Source organism: Mobula birostris, chromosome 6, assembly GCF_030028105.1.
Source record: "Mobula birostris isolate sMobBir1 chromosome 6, sMobBir1.hap1, whole genome shotgun sequence".
Taxonomy (NCBI): Eukaryota; Metazoa; Chordata; class Chondrichthyes; order Myliobatiformes; family Myliobatidae; genus Mobula; species Mobula birostris.
Genome location: NC_092375.1, coordinates 11,792,432 through 11,812,422, shown reverse-complemented (window position 1 = coordinate 11,812,422; position 19,991 = coordinate 11,792,432). Strand labels below are relative to the sequence as shown.

The window sequence follows — 19,991 nt, the reverse complement described above, 5'->3', positions numbered from 1 at the left end:
TAGGGGCAGCATGCTAGCAACACAAATGACACATTTCACTGTATGTTTCCATGTACATGTGACAAATAAAGGTAATCTTTAATTTCATTGTTTTCAATTGGTGGAATGACAGGCTGGGTTGTAGTGACACTGCTGGGAACTGTATCATCAATTTGCGGAACATGTCACTCTGGGTCTTGGGCTGCATATGTGTTTTTTTTGTGTGAGACTATGCTCTTTGCTCGCCATTTTGAATGTGCTGCGTATCTTTTGCACCTTGGCCTCAGAGGAATGCTCTTTTGTTCAGTTGTATTCATGAATGATAATTAAACTTGAATTTGATTGAAGCAACACATACAAAATGCTGGAGGAACTCAGAAGGCCATGTAGCTGGGGAAAAAAAACTCCTGATGAAGGGTCTCAGCCCAAAACATCGTCTGTACCCTTTCCCATAGATGCTGCCTGGCCTGCTGAGTTTCTTCAGCATTTTGTGTGTGTTGCTCGGATTTCCAGTGTCTGCAGATTTTCTCTTGTTGATGATTGAGTTTGATTGATCTGACTTGACTTAGACAAGTAAGTTTTAATAAATGCCCCAAAGGCAGAGGTGAGATCTGAACTCACACCATTTAGTTGTTTGACTAATGATTTAACCACTCGTTTAGTGTAGCTGCAATAAGCAAAATTGCAGAGTTCTTAAAAATGTCAGAATCTTGAAGTTATGAAGACTTAAAGGTGTGCTCATCAAGGCAAAACAATGCCACAGACATAGTATGACATTTATGGGTTATATCATCTATACAAGACCATAATTTCATAAGGCATAGGAGCAGTATTAAGCCATTCTGCCAATGCAATATGCTCTGCTATTCCATCATGGCTGATTTATTATCCCTCTCAGCCCCATTTTCCTGTCTTCTCCCTGTAACCTATGATGCCTTTTCCCTCGACTCACCTCAGGTCAACTGAAGTACCAGAAATCCACTTCATCTCCTTCAACCACATACATGGAATTATATGTATTCTTCATAAAAACAGATTTGCAGTTTCTGCCATAAACCTAGAATATCTGCCCATGTGTTTTAACTCAGAGACATTTCAGCACGCCCTCAGCCCTCAGCCCTCAGCCTGAGCCACATGAATGGAATTACTGGGTGAGGCTGACACTTAGTACTGAACCTCAGTCTGTATGATCACTTGAGGCTGGGCTGGGTCTGTTCCAGAACCGTTTCACTTAGGATTCCGACAATTGGCAGCAAGAGAGGCCCTGTCCATCCTGTTGTCCACCAGCCAAAAGCACCACCTAGTCCCAAATCACATCGCAAAGCAACTGACGGACATGTTGGTGTACAAATGGCTTCACATCGGTCTGATGACGGAACCGCACTTGCTGAATATGCTACTAGGTCTCTGTTACATGAGTTTGCTTAGTCAGAAAATGCTCATTACGCACAACTCCATAGAATAAGACACAGGTGCAGAATTAGGCCATTTGGCCCATTGAGTCTGCTCTGCCATTCCATCATGGATGATTTACTATTCCTCTCAATTCCATTCTCCTGCCTTCTTCCCATAACCTTTGATACCTTTACTAATCAAGGACCTATTAACCTTCGCTCTAAATACCCCCAATGATTTGCCCTGCACAACTGTGGCAACGAATCCCACAGGTTCATCACCCTCTGGCTAAAGAAATTCCTCCTCATATCTGTACTAAAAGGGATGTCCCTCTATTCTGAGCCCTCTGGTGCTAGACTCCCCTACCATAGGAACCATCCTCCCAACATCCATTCTATCTAGGTCTTTTAATATTTTTAAGTTTTCAATGAGATCTCTTCTCATTTTTCTGAACTCCAGCGAGTTCTGGCCCAGAGCCCTCTAACACGCCTCACACGTTAACCCTTTCACTCCCAGAGTAATTCTAGTGAACGCCCTTTAGACTTTCTACAAAGCCAACACATTTCTTCTTCGATATGGACTCATTGGTAAGGAGGATTTTGGTTTGAGTAACCACAGGCAGTGGGCTTCAGGAATGAGAGGAACGATTGAGAATAGAGAGGGAAGAATCAGATCTTTGCACAGTCAGAGCCAAGAGGAGCACTCTGCATAGTGAGAGCTGTTCTCATTTTATTTATTTGCAGATACAGCGCGGAATTGTGCTGTGATTAGGCTAGTGCTAAATAGGTAGAGCTCCACGCCACTCAGTAATCCATCTATTTAAGACTAGCCTAATCACAGGACTATTTACAATGACCAATTAACCTACCAACCAGTAGGTCTTTCAAATGTGGGAGGTAACTGGGACATCTGGAGAAAATATGAACTCCTTACAGACAGCATGGGAGTTGAAATCTGACGCCCCAAGCTGTAATAGTGTCATGTTGATCGCTATGTTACTGTGGCGTTATTAGCCAAGTAACCCGTGTGTTTCTGACTCTGTCACACATTTGTCCCACTTGCAACAGCCTCAGTATAGAATGTCCTTCCTTTAGAACAGAGATGAGGAGGAATTTCTTTAGCCAGAGGGTGGTGAATCTGTGGAATTCATTGCCACAAACAGCTGTGGAGGCCAAATCGTTGGGTATATTTCCAGCAGAGGTTGACAGCTTCTTGATTAGTAAAGGTGTCAAAGGTTACAGGGAGAAGGCAGGAAAATGAGGCTGAGAGAGATAATAAATCAGCCATGATAGAATGGTGGAGCAGACTGAATGGATGAATGATCTAATTCTTCTCCTATGTCTTGTGGTCTATTGCTTTTTAAACTGTTCCAATCCATGTACCTGTCCAAATGTCTATTAAAATTTGTCATTGTACCCGGCTCAACTACTTCCTCTGGCAGTTCATTCCACATAGATAATCACCCTTTGTGTTTAAAAAAAAGGTTGCCCTTACCTTCTGGGAAAATACCACATAGTATCCGGTTCCCTTTGCACGACAGGTTAATTTACACACATCTGCAGGGATCACTCCGGCGTACTTTGGAACCCACTCCATGAATGTTTTGACTCCTTTGGCATCGGTCTGATATCCATTCCTTGCTTCGCATTGTTCGTCCCGGAAAGATTTGCCTATTTGGATTAAAAAAAAACATTTTATCAACAAACTCAGCACTGGATTTAGTGGAGGTGGGCATCACTACAGAGGTGGTCTATCCATAAATATCTGAGCAAGATAGAGGAGATAATAGTAACCAGCAGTTGGTACTAGCAGCAAAGCAACAAATTTAATGACAAATATCAGTGATGACAAACCTGCCTCTGCTTCTTCCCACAAACTACCTCCTGTTAGGGTGTATTCTGAAGTTATGCTTACAGCAAATATTAATTTCAACAACAGCAACTAGTCTTTAGACCTGAAGGTGGATTGTAGATTGAGTTTAAAATACAGACTAGATTATTGGTGTTCTTGGAGCTGCAGACTGGGGTTGATTGCAAACCAAGAAACACTCCACGGACCTGAGATGTCTGCATATGCATGAAAGCAGTGCAGAGTCAGTGATGATTAACATTCATTTTGTGCGTCTGGAGTGTGTGTGTGTGAAGATAGAAGTGTTTGATAATTATATGTAATTTAAAGGAAGCATTGTAGAAACATTGTAACTATAGAATTGTCCCGCTGTTACCTTTGTTCTTTAGCATATAAAAATGTCACGTAATACTAGGTCAGGGAACCTTTTCTAAGTGTGTCTCCAGAATGATACCTGCTTAGTGAACCTATTTAACCTTTGTCCATAAGTAATCTTTTTGGGTGCACGGTAGTGTAGCAGTTAGCACAACACTTTTACAGCTTGGGACGTTGGAGGTTGAAATTCAATTCCAGCATTCTCTCAGAGGGTTTATATGTTCTTCCTGTGGGCCTATGGATTTCCTCCAGGTGCTCTGGTTTTCTCCCACGGTTCAAAGAGGTACCGGTTAGTGGGTTAATTGGTCATTGTAAGTTGTCTTGTGATTAGGCTAGGGTTAAATAGGTGGGTTGCTGATCAACGTGGCTCATTGAGCCGGAAGGGCATCTCTAAATAGATAAATAATACTTCCCAATGTTTTGGAAATCCAACCATATTTTTTAACGACATGATCAGAATATAAAGTAGAGTCCAGGGTGTCGTATGCTGGAAAATATTCACTCCTCTGGCATTTTGCAGTAAGACATTGAGCCACTAGAAGCCAAGAACAACAGGATCTGACAGCAAACTCCAAACACTAGCCCCCTCTAATGCTTGAAAGAGCAAATAAGCCCTGGGTCTTTCAAGTGAGTGACCCCACCAACTCTCACTCCCCTTACTCCGAGCACACACACATTTAATTTCCTTACACATTTAGATTTCTTGAGAAAGTTAACTCTAATCACCACTTAATTCATATTTTATAGAAGTGTTTAGAAAATATTGCTATGGCTTAGTTTATATTTTACACGGTCCAATCATCAGAATTCTTTTGGAGAGCTAAGGCAGCCAGATTATACATTCATCATTTAAAACGTGCCAGATGCAGACCTATCCCCAGCATTTAAGCCTCTGCTCCAGTTATTTTCCACTGCATTATGCACTAAAAGTACTGCTTAGTCTTACAGGATTAAAAAATGCATTACGATCTGTTCCCATTATGATTTTAACTCCCAAGACCTTAAACTTCATTTGAATGTTATCCAAAGTTTGGGGCAGTAATTTGCTATTCCCCATATCCCTACCATAAACCTCTGGAATTCTCTGCCACAGATCCTTCGTGAAGGAGCTCTCCCACCCTGCTCATGGACTATTTGTCCCATTCCCATCAGGGATGAAGCTATGCAGCATCCACACCAGGACCAACAGACTCAAAAACTATTACTTTCCCTAAGCAGTGAGGCTGATCAACACCTCCACGCACTAACACAATCCACCATGCCCACCTCACTTCATCATGTCCTGTCAGAGTCACCTTATGTACAGACACTCCTGTACCTACCGTCACTTTATGTACATATAATCAGTGTACATAAGCTACCTTATGCATTTATATTTATTGTGGCTTTTTTATTACTGTGTTCTTTATCTCACTACATTCTTCTTTTGAGCTGCATCACATCCAGAGTAACAATTATTTCAATCTCCTTTACGCTTGTGTACTGGAAACGATGGCAAACAATCTTGACACAAAAGTAAAAGCTGAATCATTAAACATACTCGAGGAGAAGGAGTATTTTTCCGAGGGCTTGCGGCCTCAAGGTTTATGGGGAGAAAACAGGAACAAGGAACTAATCCTAAATGATTTGAAATGATAGTTTTGAAAGTCTGAGAAGGTTCAAAGAGCCAAAGTGCTGGAAAAACTCAGCAGGTCAGGCAGCATCTGTGGAGATGGAAACAGTCAATGTTTCGGGTCTGCGACTATATCTCTATGTCAAAAATGATTGGAGCATCCCCTAACTATCTCCCTGTCAAACATGGCACCCACCTTACAAGTGTGGTGTTAGGAATTCTCTTGCTCTCTCTCATTACCACTGTGCTATGGGCTGCTTAGCTGCTCAAGACAACATGGAAAATCCCAAAGATTTTCCTGGTGTTTACTAGCAAATCCCATCTGGAAATACACTTCTGGAGTACTTTCTGCATAGGTTAAATGTGTTTCAAGCAGGTAGACTGTAACATTTATTCAATAAATCATTTGAATAATTTTCCCTCCAGATATGCGCGGAAAGGTGCTCCTGCCCTGCTGAGAACTCCTGAAAATGTGGCGGGAATCCTTCGCACACATGCGTGGCTTCATTAAGCTACAAGTAAGCTGTTGGAGGAATTCAGCAGGTCAGGCAGCATTTGTGGAAGCAAAGGCAGAGCTGACATCTCAGGTCGAGAGCTTGCATCGGGACAAATTCTTTTGATTCTTTTTCTATATTCCAGCATCTAAGTCCCTTGTGTTTCTGTTTTCATTATTGCTTCTGGCAAGGATTTTGGAATTATTGTTGGAAAAATTCCTGCAGTTATTACAGCACTGGTTGTGGAAAGAAACTTCTCAGGATCCATGAGAATATCTTATCTCCTTTGAATATCAGGCAGCACAGTAGTAAGGTTGTCATAGTCGGTGGATAGTGGGGGATGGTACTGGGGATATGCTCCAACTGGCTATTAAATGCTCTCAATGGTGTGAGTCTCAAGTAGCCTCTGACAACCAAGTCCAGCTCCTGGCCTTCACGTGTGGCTTAGTTACTATGCTCAATGAAACCATTTCTACTGACAAGTGAAGTGGCAAAACCGGGGTACTGGTGTCTTAAAAGGGCTCATCAGGGTTGGCAGCTCATTTAGGAGAAGGAAAACCCTGATCTCAAACCTCCACTGCCTTACGGCTATACCCACTCCTGGGGAAGGCTTTGGGAGTAAACCCAGAGGAAAACTTCTGGAGCTGGAGGCCCTAGGGCAGTCCCACGTTGAGTTCAACACTGACTGACAGCTCCTGCGACACAGCAGGTGCCAAATTGTAGCGGTCTCTGTCATTCCAGGGAACTCAGTACATCTGAAATAAAGCTATCTTAGGCTAATGATAAATCCACTGTTTATTCCCTTTCATTTTACAGGTCAGTGGTTAATTCCGAGATTGAGAAAGAGCAACTGGGAAAAAAAAAGAGTTACTTGGCTCAGTGATAGGTCTAATGAAGAATCACCAACTAGAGATTAACTTTAAGACTAAAAGGAGGGAATTTAATCAGGGATAATGTTAAGACCAATCGGCAGCAGCTAATGAGAAGTGAGAAGTGCAATATTTGGTGGATTGTTAGGTGTTGAACCTTAAGTATATTGGAATAGATCAAGGTGAGATCTTGATATGAAGGGCTTCATTTCTGTAGTGTGTAAAATTATAATAGAGATTATATATAATATACAGTATATGGTGCATTATACAGTTTATGTTTCATTATAATTTAAAGGTTGAACAAGTTAGGTCTTTATTCTTTGGAGCATAGAAGGTTGAGGGGGGACTTGATAGGGGTATTTAAAATTATGAGGGGGATTGATGGAGTTGACGTGGATAGGCTTTTTCCATTGAGAATGGGGGAGATTCAAACAAGAGGACATGAGTTGAGAGTTAAAGGGCAAAAGTTTAGGGGTAACATGAGGGGGAACTTCTTTACTCAGAGAGTGGTAGCTGTGTGGAACGAGTTTCCAGCAGAAGTGGTTGAGGCAGGTTCGATGTTGTCATTTAAAGTTAAATTGGATAGATATATGGACAGGAAAGGAATGGAGGTTTATGGGCTGAGTGCAGGTCAGTGGGACTAGGCGAGAGTAAGAGTTCGGCATGGACTAGAAGGGCCAAGATGGCCTGTTTCCATGCTGTAACTGTTATATGGTTATATGTTTATGATACATATAATTATAACCTGAACATTAATTGTAATAATATTAATTATAATTAATAATAATTGTTGCATGTCAGTGCGTGGAATTATAATAGGATCTATAAAGTATAATGTAGAATATAACATTATATAATATATGTAAACATAGAGCCAAAGAGCACTACAGCATAGAAACAGGCCCTTTGGCCCATCCAGTCCATGCCAAACCTCGCGGATCTGCACCTGGACCATATCCCTCTGTACCCCTCCCATCTGTGTACTTAGCTAAACCTCTCAAATGTTGAAATTGCACCAGAGTTCATAGAACACAAATGTAAATATGAATGCATTAATGTCAATGAACAGTTCCTTATATTAGTTGAGGTTGGGCTTCTAAAAATCTTAATGACAGGATGCCATCTTCGATACTTCTATCTGTTGGACACTACTTGCAGTGTTTCTCTAATCACTTCTAACATTAACATCCTTGAGCGCCATCTCTATGGGTACGAGCACCACCCGGTGTGACTGTAAACCATGACTACTTAGCAGCGATGTGAATTGAAGCTATAGTTAAGGATCTACACTGGACCTCAGTGCCCTAAGCTTGAGAAAAGGGAGAGGAAAATCGGTCAAGTTTCCTGCAACCGATCGTAATGGTGTAACTTGGCTGAAGGTTGTATACATGGATAACGGGTGTAGGGTGAGAACGAGTTCAGCAATGTTGTCTTTGATAAACAAATAGGCCAAAGACTTGCGCAGTAAGAATGGTATCTGGGAATGGGGCCTGAAAATCAGCACGAGCCGTGTAGCTGCGTTTCCATGGGAGCACCAACAGAGATGCAAAGATTTGAGAAAGGTCGCAGAAGAGATTTACCAAGATGATTCCTGTTTTGAGGGACTTCAGTTCAGTAGGTGTAAAGGAGACATGAGGAGCAGATAAGGTTGTAAGGGAGTCTGAGAGAAGCATTTGAAATCACGAAGGAGACAGAATTATCGTTCCCATCTGCACAGGGGTCAAGAATCAGATAACACAGGTGATTAGCAAAAGAACAAAGGCCAATAGGAGGAAAGTCATTTTTACACAGCGAGTTGCTCAGGTCTGGAATTCACCGTTAGGGACAGTGTCGGAAGAAGATTCGGATTCAGATTTATTGATCATAGGCACATTGAAACATACAGTGAAATGTGTCATTTGTGTTAATAACCCACACAACCAAGGATGTGCTGAGGATCGAGCCCAAGTGTGGCCACACATTCTGGCACCATCAAAACATGTCTACTATTCAGATGTCGTATTCAAAGTGAGCTGCATAAATGTTTGTCAGGCTTTACGGAGAAAATGGGGGAGTGGACCCAGCTGGATTATTTTACATAGACCATTATGGGCCCAATGGGACAAACGGGCTCCTTCCGTGCTGTAGTGATAACCATATACTGATTATATGGTATGATGTTTACACATTGTGCAGTTACTGAAATAAATGCACACTCAGTCGTCACTTTATAAGGAACACCTGTACACCAGCTCAATAATGTAAATATCTAATCAGCCAATCATGTGGCAGAAACTCAATGCATAAAAGCATGCAGACATGGTTAAGAGGTTCAGTTGCTGTTCAGACCAAACATCAGAATGGGGAAGAAATGTGATCTAAGTGACTTTGACCGTGGAATGATTGTTGGTGCCAGATGGGGTGGTTTGAGTATCTCAGAAGCTGCTGATCTATGATTTCCACACACAACAGTCTCTAGAGTTTACAGAGAATGGTGTGAGATACAAAAGAGATCCAGTGAGTGGCAGCTTTGTGGGTGAAAATGCCTTGTTAATGAGAGAGGTCAGAGGAGCCACATACCTGTTTGCGGGCACGGAGTCACGTTACACGATCGGTAGATTGCCCGTTTGCCCACGCAGTATTTGCCGTTGTTTCGGGGCGCCGGGTTGTTGCAGTGCCGGCGGGCAAACTGAACCCCACCTCCGCACGTCCGTGAGCATGGGCCCCACGAGCCCCAGGAGCCCCAGTTGCCATTCGCTGAAGCCTGTAACCCAGGAAAGAAAACACGGAGTTAACGGCATAAAATCAGCGGAAGTCAGTTGGGGACACGAGGGGCTGCAGCCGCTGGAATCTAGAGCAACAAGCAATCTGATTCAGCATCAGGTAACCGGCCCCTTCTGTAGCCGAGGGTCCATGACCAGAGGGCCGTGAGACACCGGACCTGGGCAGTCATCCCAGGGATCAGACAAAGCACTGCCATTTGGTCTCACTGCAATGTTCAGACAGTCATTTCATAATTCTTGGGAACTGGAAGGAATCAACTACTGTTTGGCAGCTGACTGCAAGAAGGGTCTGTGGGAAAATAGCTTTCATCTTGTGCATTCCAGTCAAGGGCCTGTTGTTCTTGATCTGGCTAACATTATTTCCATTGGAACAAAGTTCCGGTAGGTTTGCCAGCTGTGTTCCTGCTTTTAACACGGTACTGGAATGTCACAGACGCTTAGTCAATTACGCTGTGGGTCTTTCTCCCAGCACCAGGGCAGACAGAACTCCAACTTCCCGTACAATTATCCACTCTGCTGGACATTTGCACCTTTGCTGTTTAGGCAGAGTGACAGTAAATGGGACACAACATAGTATAGGCCCTTCGATCTAAGATGTTGTGCTATCCTTTTAACCTACTCCAAGATCTATCAATCTCTTCCCTCCCACCTAGTGCTCCATTTTCCTTTCATCCATGTGCCTAAGGTTTTCTTAAAGGTCCCTAATGCATCTGCCTCTACCACTACCTCCAACATCTATCACTCTGAGTGGGAGCCCAGTCCGGGTCCGCACCAAGATGGATTCCACAGACATGAGTGATTCTGCAGACGCTGCGAATTGTGAACACCTCACACAGAATGCAACAATAGAAATGGAAATTTCTCCCGGTGGCCACTCATTTCAATTCAGTTTCTCATCCCCGCACTGACGTGTCCGACCATTGCCTTTTCTATTGCTACGATGAGGGAAAGCTCAAGTTAGAGGAGCAACACCTCATACTTTGTCCAGGTAGCCATCAACCTGATGGCATGAACATTGATTTCTCTAACTTCTGGTAATCACTCCCCACTCTCCACTTCTCTCTTGTTCCATCCTCCATTATGGTTAACCTCCCACCATTTCTCTACTCCTAACCTGTCAATCACCTCCCTCTGATGCCCCTCCTCCTTTCCTTTCACCTATGGTCCACTCTCCACTCTATCAGATTCCTTTTTCAGCTCTATACCTTTTCCACTATTACCTCCCAGCTTCTCACTTCACCCCCTCCTCCACCCACCTACCCCCTCACCTGGTTTCACCTATCATCTGCCAGCGTGTACTCCTTCCCCTCCATCCACTTTCTTATCCTGGCTGCTGCCCTTTTCCTTTCCAAAGTCTCGCCACGAAACGACGACTCTTCATTCCCCTCCATAGATGCTGCCTGGCCTGAAGAGCATCTCCAGCATCTTGTATGTGTTGCTGAAGATGGATTCGATAAGTTACAGGAGCACAATTAGGCCATTTGGCCAATTGAGACTGCTCCACCAAATAATCTTTGCTATTTATTATCCCTCTTAACCCCACTCTCTGCATTCTGCCCAAAACTTTTGACCCCCTAGCTAATCAAGAACTTATTACCCCCTGCTTTAAAAATACCCAATGACTTGGCCTCCACAGCCATTTGTGGCAATGACTTCCACAGATTCATCACTCTCTGGCTAAAGAAATTCCCCTTCATCTCTAAGGGGATATCCTTCTATTTTGAGGTTATGCCCTTTTGGCATAGACTCTCCCACTATTGGAACATCCTCTACGTGTCCACTCTATCCAAGAGTTTCAAAATTTGGTTGGTTTCAATGAGATATCCCTCATTTTTCTAAACTCCAGTGAGTACAGCCACCAAATTCTCCTCATATTTTAACTCTTCCCTTCCAGCCTATCTGGGCCTTTCTTTCTACGCTCTCCACTAACGCTGTCAGTCACAGATCCCTTACTCACCGAGTAATATTTCCTCTTGGTTTTGTCCACGCACTTCCCGTGCAAGCAGATCCTCCCCTTCCCGCAGGGGGTCCCTTCCACGGCGGGCAGCTTCTTGGTCATGCACACCATCTGTCCCTGGCGGATGACAGCACACCACAGGCGGGAACAAACATCCATCCCCGGGCAGACTGTGTACTCCGGCCCGAAAGCCAGTTTGCACTGGCGGGCCGCGTCGTAGCTCTGGCCTGGAAGCTCCTCTGGTGCCCGCATGGGGTTCAGTGGAGGGCTGAGGAGGCAGTCCCCTAGAAAAGGGAAGAAAATAGCACACCATAAGGCAACATTCCCCCATGTAACAGAGCTTCCAGAGAGCAGATACAGCAACATCAATCACAAAACTCTGTGGGAGGAAGCTTCATAGACCGTAGGTCACAGGAGCAGGATTAGGCCACTTAGTCCATTGAGTCTGCTCCGCCATTCCGTCACAGCTGATTTACTATCCCTCTCAATCCCATTCTCCAGTCTTCTCCTGTAACCTTTGACACCCTGACTAATCAAGGAGCTGTGAACCTCCGCTTTAAATAGACCCAATGACTTGACCTCCACAGCCGCCTGTGGCAATGAATTCATCCTCTGGCTAAAGAAATTCTTCCTCATTTCTGTACTAATTGGCAGTCCTTCTACTCTGAGGCCATGCCCTCTGGTCCTAGACTCACTCACTTATTCTCCCTACATCCATTCTATCCAGACCATTCAATATTCAATAGGTTTCAATGAGATTCCCCTGTCATTCTTCTAAGCTTCAGTGAGTACAAGCCCAAAGCCAACAAGTGGTCTTTATAGCTTAACCCTTTCATTCCCTGGATAATTCTCATGAACCTACTTTGGACCCTCTGCGATGTCAGCGCACCCTTTCTTAGAACATGGCCCAAAACTGCTCACAATATGTTCCAGGTTTGACCTAGTGTTGTGAAGGGAGCCCCTTCTCACTGAAGGAGATGGATTCAGATACAGATTGATTTATCACATGTATATCAGAACAGACAGTGAAATGCATCACATTAACAATCAACACAGCCTAAGATGTGCTGGGGGCGGCCTGCAAGTGTCACCACACATTCCAGGGCCACTATGCTTGGTAGAACACAAGATTCGACAAAAACAATGGAACGAAATACGACAGCAGTCCTGATGAAGGGTCCCGGCCTGAAGTGTTGACTATTTACTGTTTTTTATAGATGCGGCCTGACCTCCAGCATTTCTTGTAAGCAGCAAAAGAAGCCATCCACCACCTCACCCAACACAGACAGGCCTGCCACCCCAGGCAGGGCTACCTCTGGGCCTCCAGTCCTTAACTGTGGATTCTTAGACTTGCAGACCTCAGGTCCCTGACCTGGACTTGCAGAAAGGTGGGAAAACTCTCCTGCGAGAATTCTTCAGAATCAGGTTTATTACCATTGACCTAAGTCATGAAATTTGTTGTTTTGTGACAGTGGTACGGTGCAGGTGTAACAAATTACTAAGATACAATAAAAAATAACTAAATAGTGCAAAAGGAGACTATCAAGGAAGAGAGGAATAATAAATCTGATGTGAGAGGGGAAGAAGCTGTTCCTAAAACACTGTTTTTATCTGTGTGTATGTGTGTGTTTGTGTACTTCTTTGCTGAAGCGTGTTCATGTGGTGCTGTGTCTGTAAATGTAGGCATGTGTGTGTAATTGGTGTGTGAATGTGTGGTAAACAGGGGTTCAAGAGAAGGCAGACCAAGATCAATGGTTAATTCTTAACACAGTCAAATAGTAACACACACTCATGTAAATACAGAAGTGGGGAGCTGGATGAAGAAGCAGAGGCTACTCCCATGCAACTGTAATCCTTAGGGAGAGTCAACACTTAAAGGTGAAGATAGGAGGGAATTGGAATAAAAATCATTTCTTTCAATTTCAGTGTCTGAATGAATAAAGGTGCAGATTTTCTCATTTGTACAGTTTGTTTTTTGCACATTCGGTGTTTGCCAGTCTTTATGTATAGTTTCCGTAAATTCTATTGTATTCTTTTATTTTACCTGTAGATCTCTGTGAAAATTGAATCTCAGAGTAGTATTTGGTGACAACTACACACTTTGATAATAAATTTGCTTTGAACTTTGAAACAACGCAATGTGGCAACAAACTGACATCATTGTCCCTCCTGAAGTCAAATGGGGCCAAGTCCTTGTGACGTCTCGGAGATCTGTGGCTGGAAGTATTGTTTTTCTATTCTACTTACATCAGTCGCTTCCAAGGCAACATTTGCAAAATTCCTTTTATTTACACAGTCATCAAAAGGTCCCAAACTCTCCCAAATGGAAATGAGTTTGGAATGTTCTAGATTTGATCTTAGATTGATGTTAGTGTAGTTTTAAAGGTCAGCACAACATCGTGGACTGAAGGGCCTGTAATGCTCTATGTTCTACCTCATCGTCATGGTCAAACCTAAAATAGAATCATTGTGGGATCAGAACTTGTATTCTAAATCAATGGTTAACACCTTTGAATATCAGGTTAGTGACCTAACTATTATGTACTGTAGCTCTGGACTATGGCTGCTGGCCTCTCCACCCTGATGATAGGCTCACATGTGTGGTGAAGAAATTTGAAACCCATGGAACAGTAGTTGCATAGAAAGGCTAGAAGATTGTTTCTAACACAGAAGACTGTTCGGACATATGAAAAGCGATGCCAGAAGCAGAATTCTTAATGATTTAGAATTAAGCCATTGAGTCTGCTCTGCCATTCAATCATAGCTGATTCTTTTTTACCCCATCTCCTACCTATAAGACCACAAGACCATAAGATATAGGAGCAGAATTAGGCCAATTGGCTCATCAAGTCTGCTCCACCATTTCATCATGGCTGATCCAATTTTCCCTCTCAGCCCCAATCTCCTGCCTTCGCCCTTTATCCCTTCATGCCCTGACCAATCGAGAATCTACCTTCTTCCTGGAACCCTTAAATCCCCTATCAATCAAGAACCTATCAATTTCTGCCTTAAAAATATCTAGTGACTTATTAGCCTCCACAACCCTCTGTGGCAATGAGTTCCATAGATTCACCACATTCTACCGAAAGAAATACTTGCTCATTTCACTTCTGTGGCCTCAGATCCTATACTCTCCTACTAATGGAAACATCCTCTCCCCATCCAGTCTATCCAGATCTTTCAGTATTTAGTAGGTTTCAGTGAGATCCACTTTCGTCCTTCTATTATCTGTCCAATAACTACACTTCAAAAATGGATTCACTAGCTGTGAATGATTTTAATGCAGCCTGGGGAGGTAACAAACTTCCACGTAAGTGTAAATTTGGTCATTCATACTTTCCACTGGAACTTTGTGGTAAATAAGCAACTGAGATGTTTCAATTCAAATCTGTTTACACAAATGTTACTCTATGTTTTCTTTGGAATCTCCTTTCAGTTTCATAGCCTTTACTTTTAAAGATGAATCATGGTTCTACATACTAACTTCCCCACGGTCATTTTTCACACGTGAATGAGGACAGTGGCAGGCTGTTTCATTGCTGGGAACACTGTATCTGAGTTTTTCTATTAAGGCCCATGCAGTTTTTGGGCATCAGAATACCCCTCCCCCTACCCTTCAGTTCAGGAACCTGGGGCACCAACCATCCAGCAATATAGCACAAATTGGGATCAAATGTGGAGTTTCTGAGTCCATTTAGCTTGGTAGCCTGACTAATTGACTCCTTGCAGGGAAGTGAAAGTATATGATCATTATGGGCATAACTAATGCAAAAGCATCTGGCCTGTGTTCTACTCTTAGGAATTACGACTTGGTAAATCAATATCATTTGGATAGGTGGTTGGTCAGGAGGCTCAAGATCATTTAGCACATCCAGAAGCCCAAGATCAGCTGGAGGATCTGTATGTCAGACTCCAGCAATCCCCAAAGATGGAGGTTGGGTTGGCAGGAGCTTAGAATGAAGACCTGTGATTTCCAGTGTCAAGATTCTCAAGGTTGGTGGGGCGCAGGGATCTGGGGCAGTGATCCCCAGTGCGATGTAGAAGGGCAGGAAGGGATTTGTTCTGCTGTTGTGATGTATATTGTCTGTGTGTTGTTCTGCTAAACGTTTTGGGTATCCTGTATTGATGTCAAAAGTGTAGCAACACAACACTTGTTGCCTTCCCCGGAACATCCTTGTTGATTGTTAACTCAAACAAAGCATTTCGCTGTATGTTTCAATGTACATGTGATTGAGAAACCTAATCCATCAACACAAGATCTGTGCACTAACACAGTGCACAATACGATCCTAATTCTACCTTTGCAACAAAACCCTACGGACTGCCACTTGCACTATTAAGGACTTAAATTTTTCCTTGCACTAATGTCTTGTTTTGCACGCTTTTTGTTCTCTTCACTGTCCTGTATAACTGATGAACCAAAATCACTTTTAATATCATGGGCATTTGTAAGGTTGTATAACACACAGAATGCTGACCTCAGCAGGACAGGCAGCATCTACGGAAATGGATAAACAGTTGGCATTTCAGGCCGAGACCCTTCTTCAGGACTGGAAAGGAAGGGGAAAGATGCCAAAATAAAAAAAAATGTGCAGGGGTTGGGGGAAGAGGGAAGGATAGCTGGAAGGTGATGGGTGAAGCCAGGTAGGTGGGAAAGGTGAAGAGCTGGAGAGGAAGAAATCTGATAGGGGAGTAGACCATAGGAGAAAGGGAAGGAGAAAGGGACCAAGGGGAGGTGATAGGCAGGTGAGAAGAGATAAGAGGCTAGAATGGGGAATACAAGAGGGGAGGGGGAAGGAGAGAGAAAATTTCTTTTACTGGAAGGAGAAATCGATATTCATGGTTGGAATATAGATGGGTTCCTCCTCCACCTTCTTGGCACAAGATGAAGCCATGGTGAGGTAGTGTACATAGGTTCATTGTCCATTCAGAAACCTGATGGTGGAGGGGAAGAAGCTGTTCCTGAAACACTGAGTGTCTACCCTCAGGCTCCCATATCTCTGCCTTGATGGCTGGTTGTGGATTACAGGAGGAATGGAGACGGGCTAACCCCTATTGACATCAGTGGGTCTGGGGTTGAGAGGGTAAACAGCTTCAAGTTCCTCGGCATCCACATCACCGAGGACTTCACATGGTCTGTACATACCGGCTGTGTGGTGAAAAAGGCACAACAGCACCTCTTTCACCCTAGACGGTTGAAGAAGTTTGGTCTGGGCCCCCAAATCCTAAGAACTTTCTATAGGGGCATGGTTGAGAGCATCCTGACTGACTGCATCACTGCCTGGTATGGGAACTGTACCTCCCTTAATCGCAGGACTCTGCAGAGAGTGGTGCGGATAGCCCAGAGCATCTGTAGTTGTGAACTTCCCATGATTCAGGACATTTACAAGTCATCCCAACCGCAATCTGTTCCAGCTGCTACCATCTGGGAAGCGGTACCACAACATTAAAGCCAGGACCAACAGGCTCCGGGACAGCTTTTTCCACCAGGCCATCAGACTGATGAACTCACGCTGATTTGAGTGTACTCTATATTACATTGACTGCTCTATTTATTATAAATTACTATAAATTACTGTGATTGCACATGGCGCATTTAGATGGAGATGTACCATGAAGATTTTTACTCCTCATGTATGTGAAGGATGTCAATTCAATTCAATTATGTTCAGAGTATTGTCTGAATTTACAGCATGTGCCTGGGATGCTGCTGCAAGCAAGTTTTTCCATTGTACCTGCACCTCTTTTTAGTGGACCTCGGAACTGTTAAGGGACCCTTGATCTTTCAGTTTACCTTCATGCCCTTGTAACTTACTTGATTTCCACTGCACTTTTTGTAACACTTTATACTGCACTCTGTTATCTTTTCTTTTATACCACACTGACATAATTATGTGTGGAATGATTTCTCTGGACGGCACGCAAAGTTTTTCCACTGCATCTTGGTATACACTCAGTGGCCACTTTATTAGGTACACCTGTACACCAGCTCGTTAACGCAAATAGCTAATTAGTCAATCCTGTGGCATCAACTCAATGCATAAACATGCAGATGTGGCCAAGAGGTTCAATTGCTGTTCAGACCGGAGATTGGAATGGAGAAGAAATGCGATCAAAGTGACTTTGACTGTGGAATGATTGTTGGTGCCAGATGGCGTGGTTGGAGTATCTCAGCAGCTGCTGATCTTCTGGGATTTTCATACACAACTATGTCTAGACTTTAAAGAGGATGGTTCAAAAACAAAAAAAAAAAATCCAGATTTTTGGATGCAGTTCTGTGGGTAAAAATGCCTTGTTAATGAGAGAGATCTGAGGAGAATGGCCAGACTGATTCAAGCTGGCAGGAAAGTGACAGTAACTCACATAACCGTGTGCTCCAACAGTGGTGTGCAGAAGAGCATCTCTGAGCGCACAATATGTCGAACCTTGAAATGGATGGTTATAAGTAACCTGTCTGTCAATACACATACCATGGCCGTCATCGAAGAACTCAGTTATTGTGGCTGAAGTGCACTTGGACCAGGGTTTGGAGGCGTCAATACTGGTCAGGATGGAAGACATTAGTCGCTTATCCTCTGTCAAGCCGTAAGATTCCTCACAGAATTTGGAGTCATCGTGCGATAGTCCCAGCAGATGCCCTGTGATCAAGTACAAAATGATCAGACGTGGAGCTGTCAATAGTCATAGAGTTATAAAGTACTACAGCACAGAAACAGGCATTTCAGCCCATGGTACAGCTGCAGGTCGGTTGGACTAGGTAGCATAATAGTTTGGTATGGATAACAGGGTCAGGGGGCTTGTTTCTGTGGTGTAGTGCTCTATGACTCTAGTCAGTTCTCAGTTTAAACCATTTCATGGACTGTTTGATGATGGAGCGGGAAGAAGTGGTTCTTGAGTGTGGGTCCTCTGGCTCTTGTACCTCCTCCCCAACAGACATAATCAATGATACTGGTCCTTTGTACTACTGCCAAAGCTCAGCGTCATCTACTCTGAAGCAGCCAGAACTGGGAAAATGCAGTCCAGCTCCTGCTCTAGCACTCACATGCTAATCTCTCATTGCATTGTGTTAACCCATGTTTACGCAAGTTTTGAGCTCTAAGCAGATGCAGGTAATGCTTGAGCTGTTGTCTGAGACAGGCTTATTTTCCCTGTAAGTTGTTGTGGAGTCTCTTGAGTGGGCAATTTACGACTCAGCTTTCTTTAACTTACCAACTTCATGAGCGACTGTGAACGCAGCGTGGAGCCCGTCGTCCTCAATGATTGCACAGCTACGGTGAGGGGAGCAGATGGTCCCCACATCTGCCATTCCCAAGGTGTCACACGACTGGTGTCCGCATAGATTCTGTGAGCGAGAGAAATAAAATGTATTAGACTCAAGTTAGAGTTTGAGCAAGAGGTTGTTCAGAGCCATATCTATCTAAAGTGGGCTAAAATGGTCAGCTTCTCCCCTGTGGACTCTGTTGACACTTTTTGTTGCCTCGGTAAAGCAGCCGGATAGTCAAAGACACAACCTGCACCAGGTATTCTCTCTTCCCCTGTCAGGAGGCCAGGCAGCATCACTGCAAAGGAATAAAGAGTTGACGTTTCAGGCCGAGACCTTTCAAAGTCGACTCGTTTCCATTGATGCTGCCCAAGCTGCTGAGTCTTTTCTCTTTAGGATGCTCATTGGCTGTTTCTTCTTCAGGAATGAGGAAGAATTTCTTTGGCCAGACGATGGTGAATCTGTGTAATTCTTTACCACAGATGGCTGTGGAGGCCAAGTCATTAAGTACAGTATATTTAAATTGGTAGGTACTTAAGTTAATAAGGGCATGAAAGGTTATGAGGAAAATGCAGGACAATGGGGTTAAGACAGATAATAAATCAGCTATGATTGAATGGTGGAGTGGACTTGATGGGCCAAATGGCCCAACTTTGCTTCTATGTCTTATGCTTCAAATTAAGTTTAATATTTACATAAATATTTACATTGAAGGACAACAAATAATTCATTTTCTGTTTCTCATGGATTGTACTATGTTACAGAGATTAGAGAATTCCGTGATATTATCCAACCTCAACTCCCATTACTTGAGGAGAGTGTGCAGCAACATTGCAACATCTGCCCACTTAAACTGGATTGCTGCGGCTAGGGTTTGAAATAAATACATTTGTATAATTGCAGATTATTGAAAATTCAGATTTATTCTCAGAAGAACTCTGTTACAGCTAATTGACTTCTTATGTCTTTATCTTTAAAATTGTTTGTATTTCTGAGTTATATATATATATTCCAATTTTCCAAAGGTATCTTAATTGTTATATTTAAAGACTCTTAACACCATTGTTAGTACAATAATCAATAAAAATACAGTCAGCAGCCACTTCATTAGTTACTTCCTGTACCTAAAAAAGTGACTGTGCATGTTTATGTCATGGTTTTCTGCTGTTGTAGCCCATCCGCTTCAAGGTTTGACATGTTGTGCATTCAGAGATGCTCTTCTGCACACCCCTGTTGTAACGAGTGGTTATCTGAGCTACTGTCGCCTTCCCGTCAGCTTGAACCAGTCTGGCCATTCTCCTCTGACCTCTCTCATTAACAAGTTATTTTCACCCACAGAGCTGCCACTCACTCAATTATTTTTTTTTGTTTTTTAAACCATTCTCTGTAAACGCTGAAGAACTTTGTGTGTAAAAAGCCCAAGAGGTCAGCAGTTT

At 43.3% G+C, this 19,991-nt stretch overlaps 1 protein-coding gene across 1 annotated transcript in view; it reads right to left on the bottom strand.

Moving 5' to 3' along the window:
- The window catches only part of adamts5 (ADAM metallopeptidase with thrombospondin type 1 motif, 5 (aggrecanase-2)), a 58,579-nt gene that overhangs the window by 22,753 nt on the left and 15,835 nt on the right, over positions 1–19,991 (bottom strand). The window contains exons 2-6 of the mRNA XM_072259871.1: positions 18,504–18,636; positions 17,765–17,932; positions 11,295–11,578; positions 9,135–9,318; positions 2,869–3,044 (exon numbers count right to left, since the gene is read on the bottom strand). Of these exons, the coding sequence (XP_072115972.1) occupies positions 2,869–3,044; positions 9,135–9,318; positions 11,295–11,578; positions 17,765–17,932; positions 18,504–18,636 (945 nt within the window). The remainder of the gene's footprint in view (positions 1–2,868; positions 3,045–9,134; positions 9,319–11,294; positions 11,579–17,764; positions 17,933–18,503; positions 18,637–19,991) is intronic.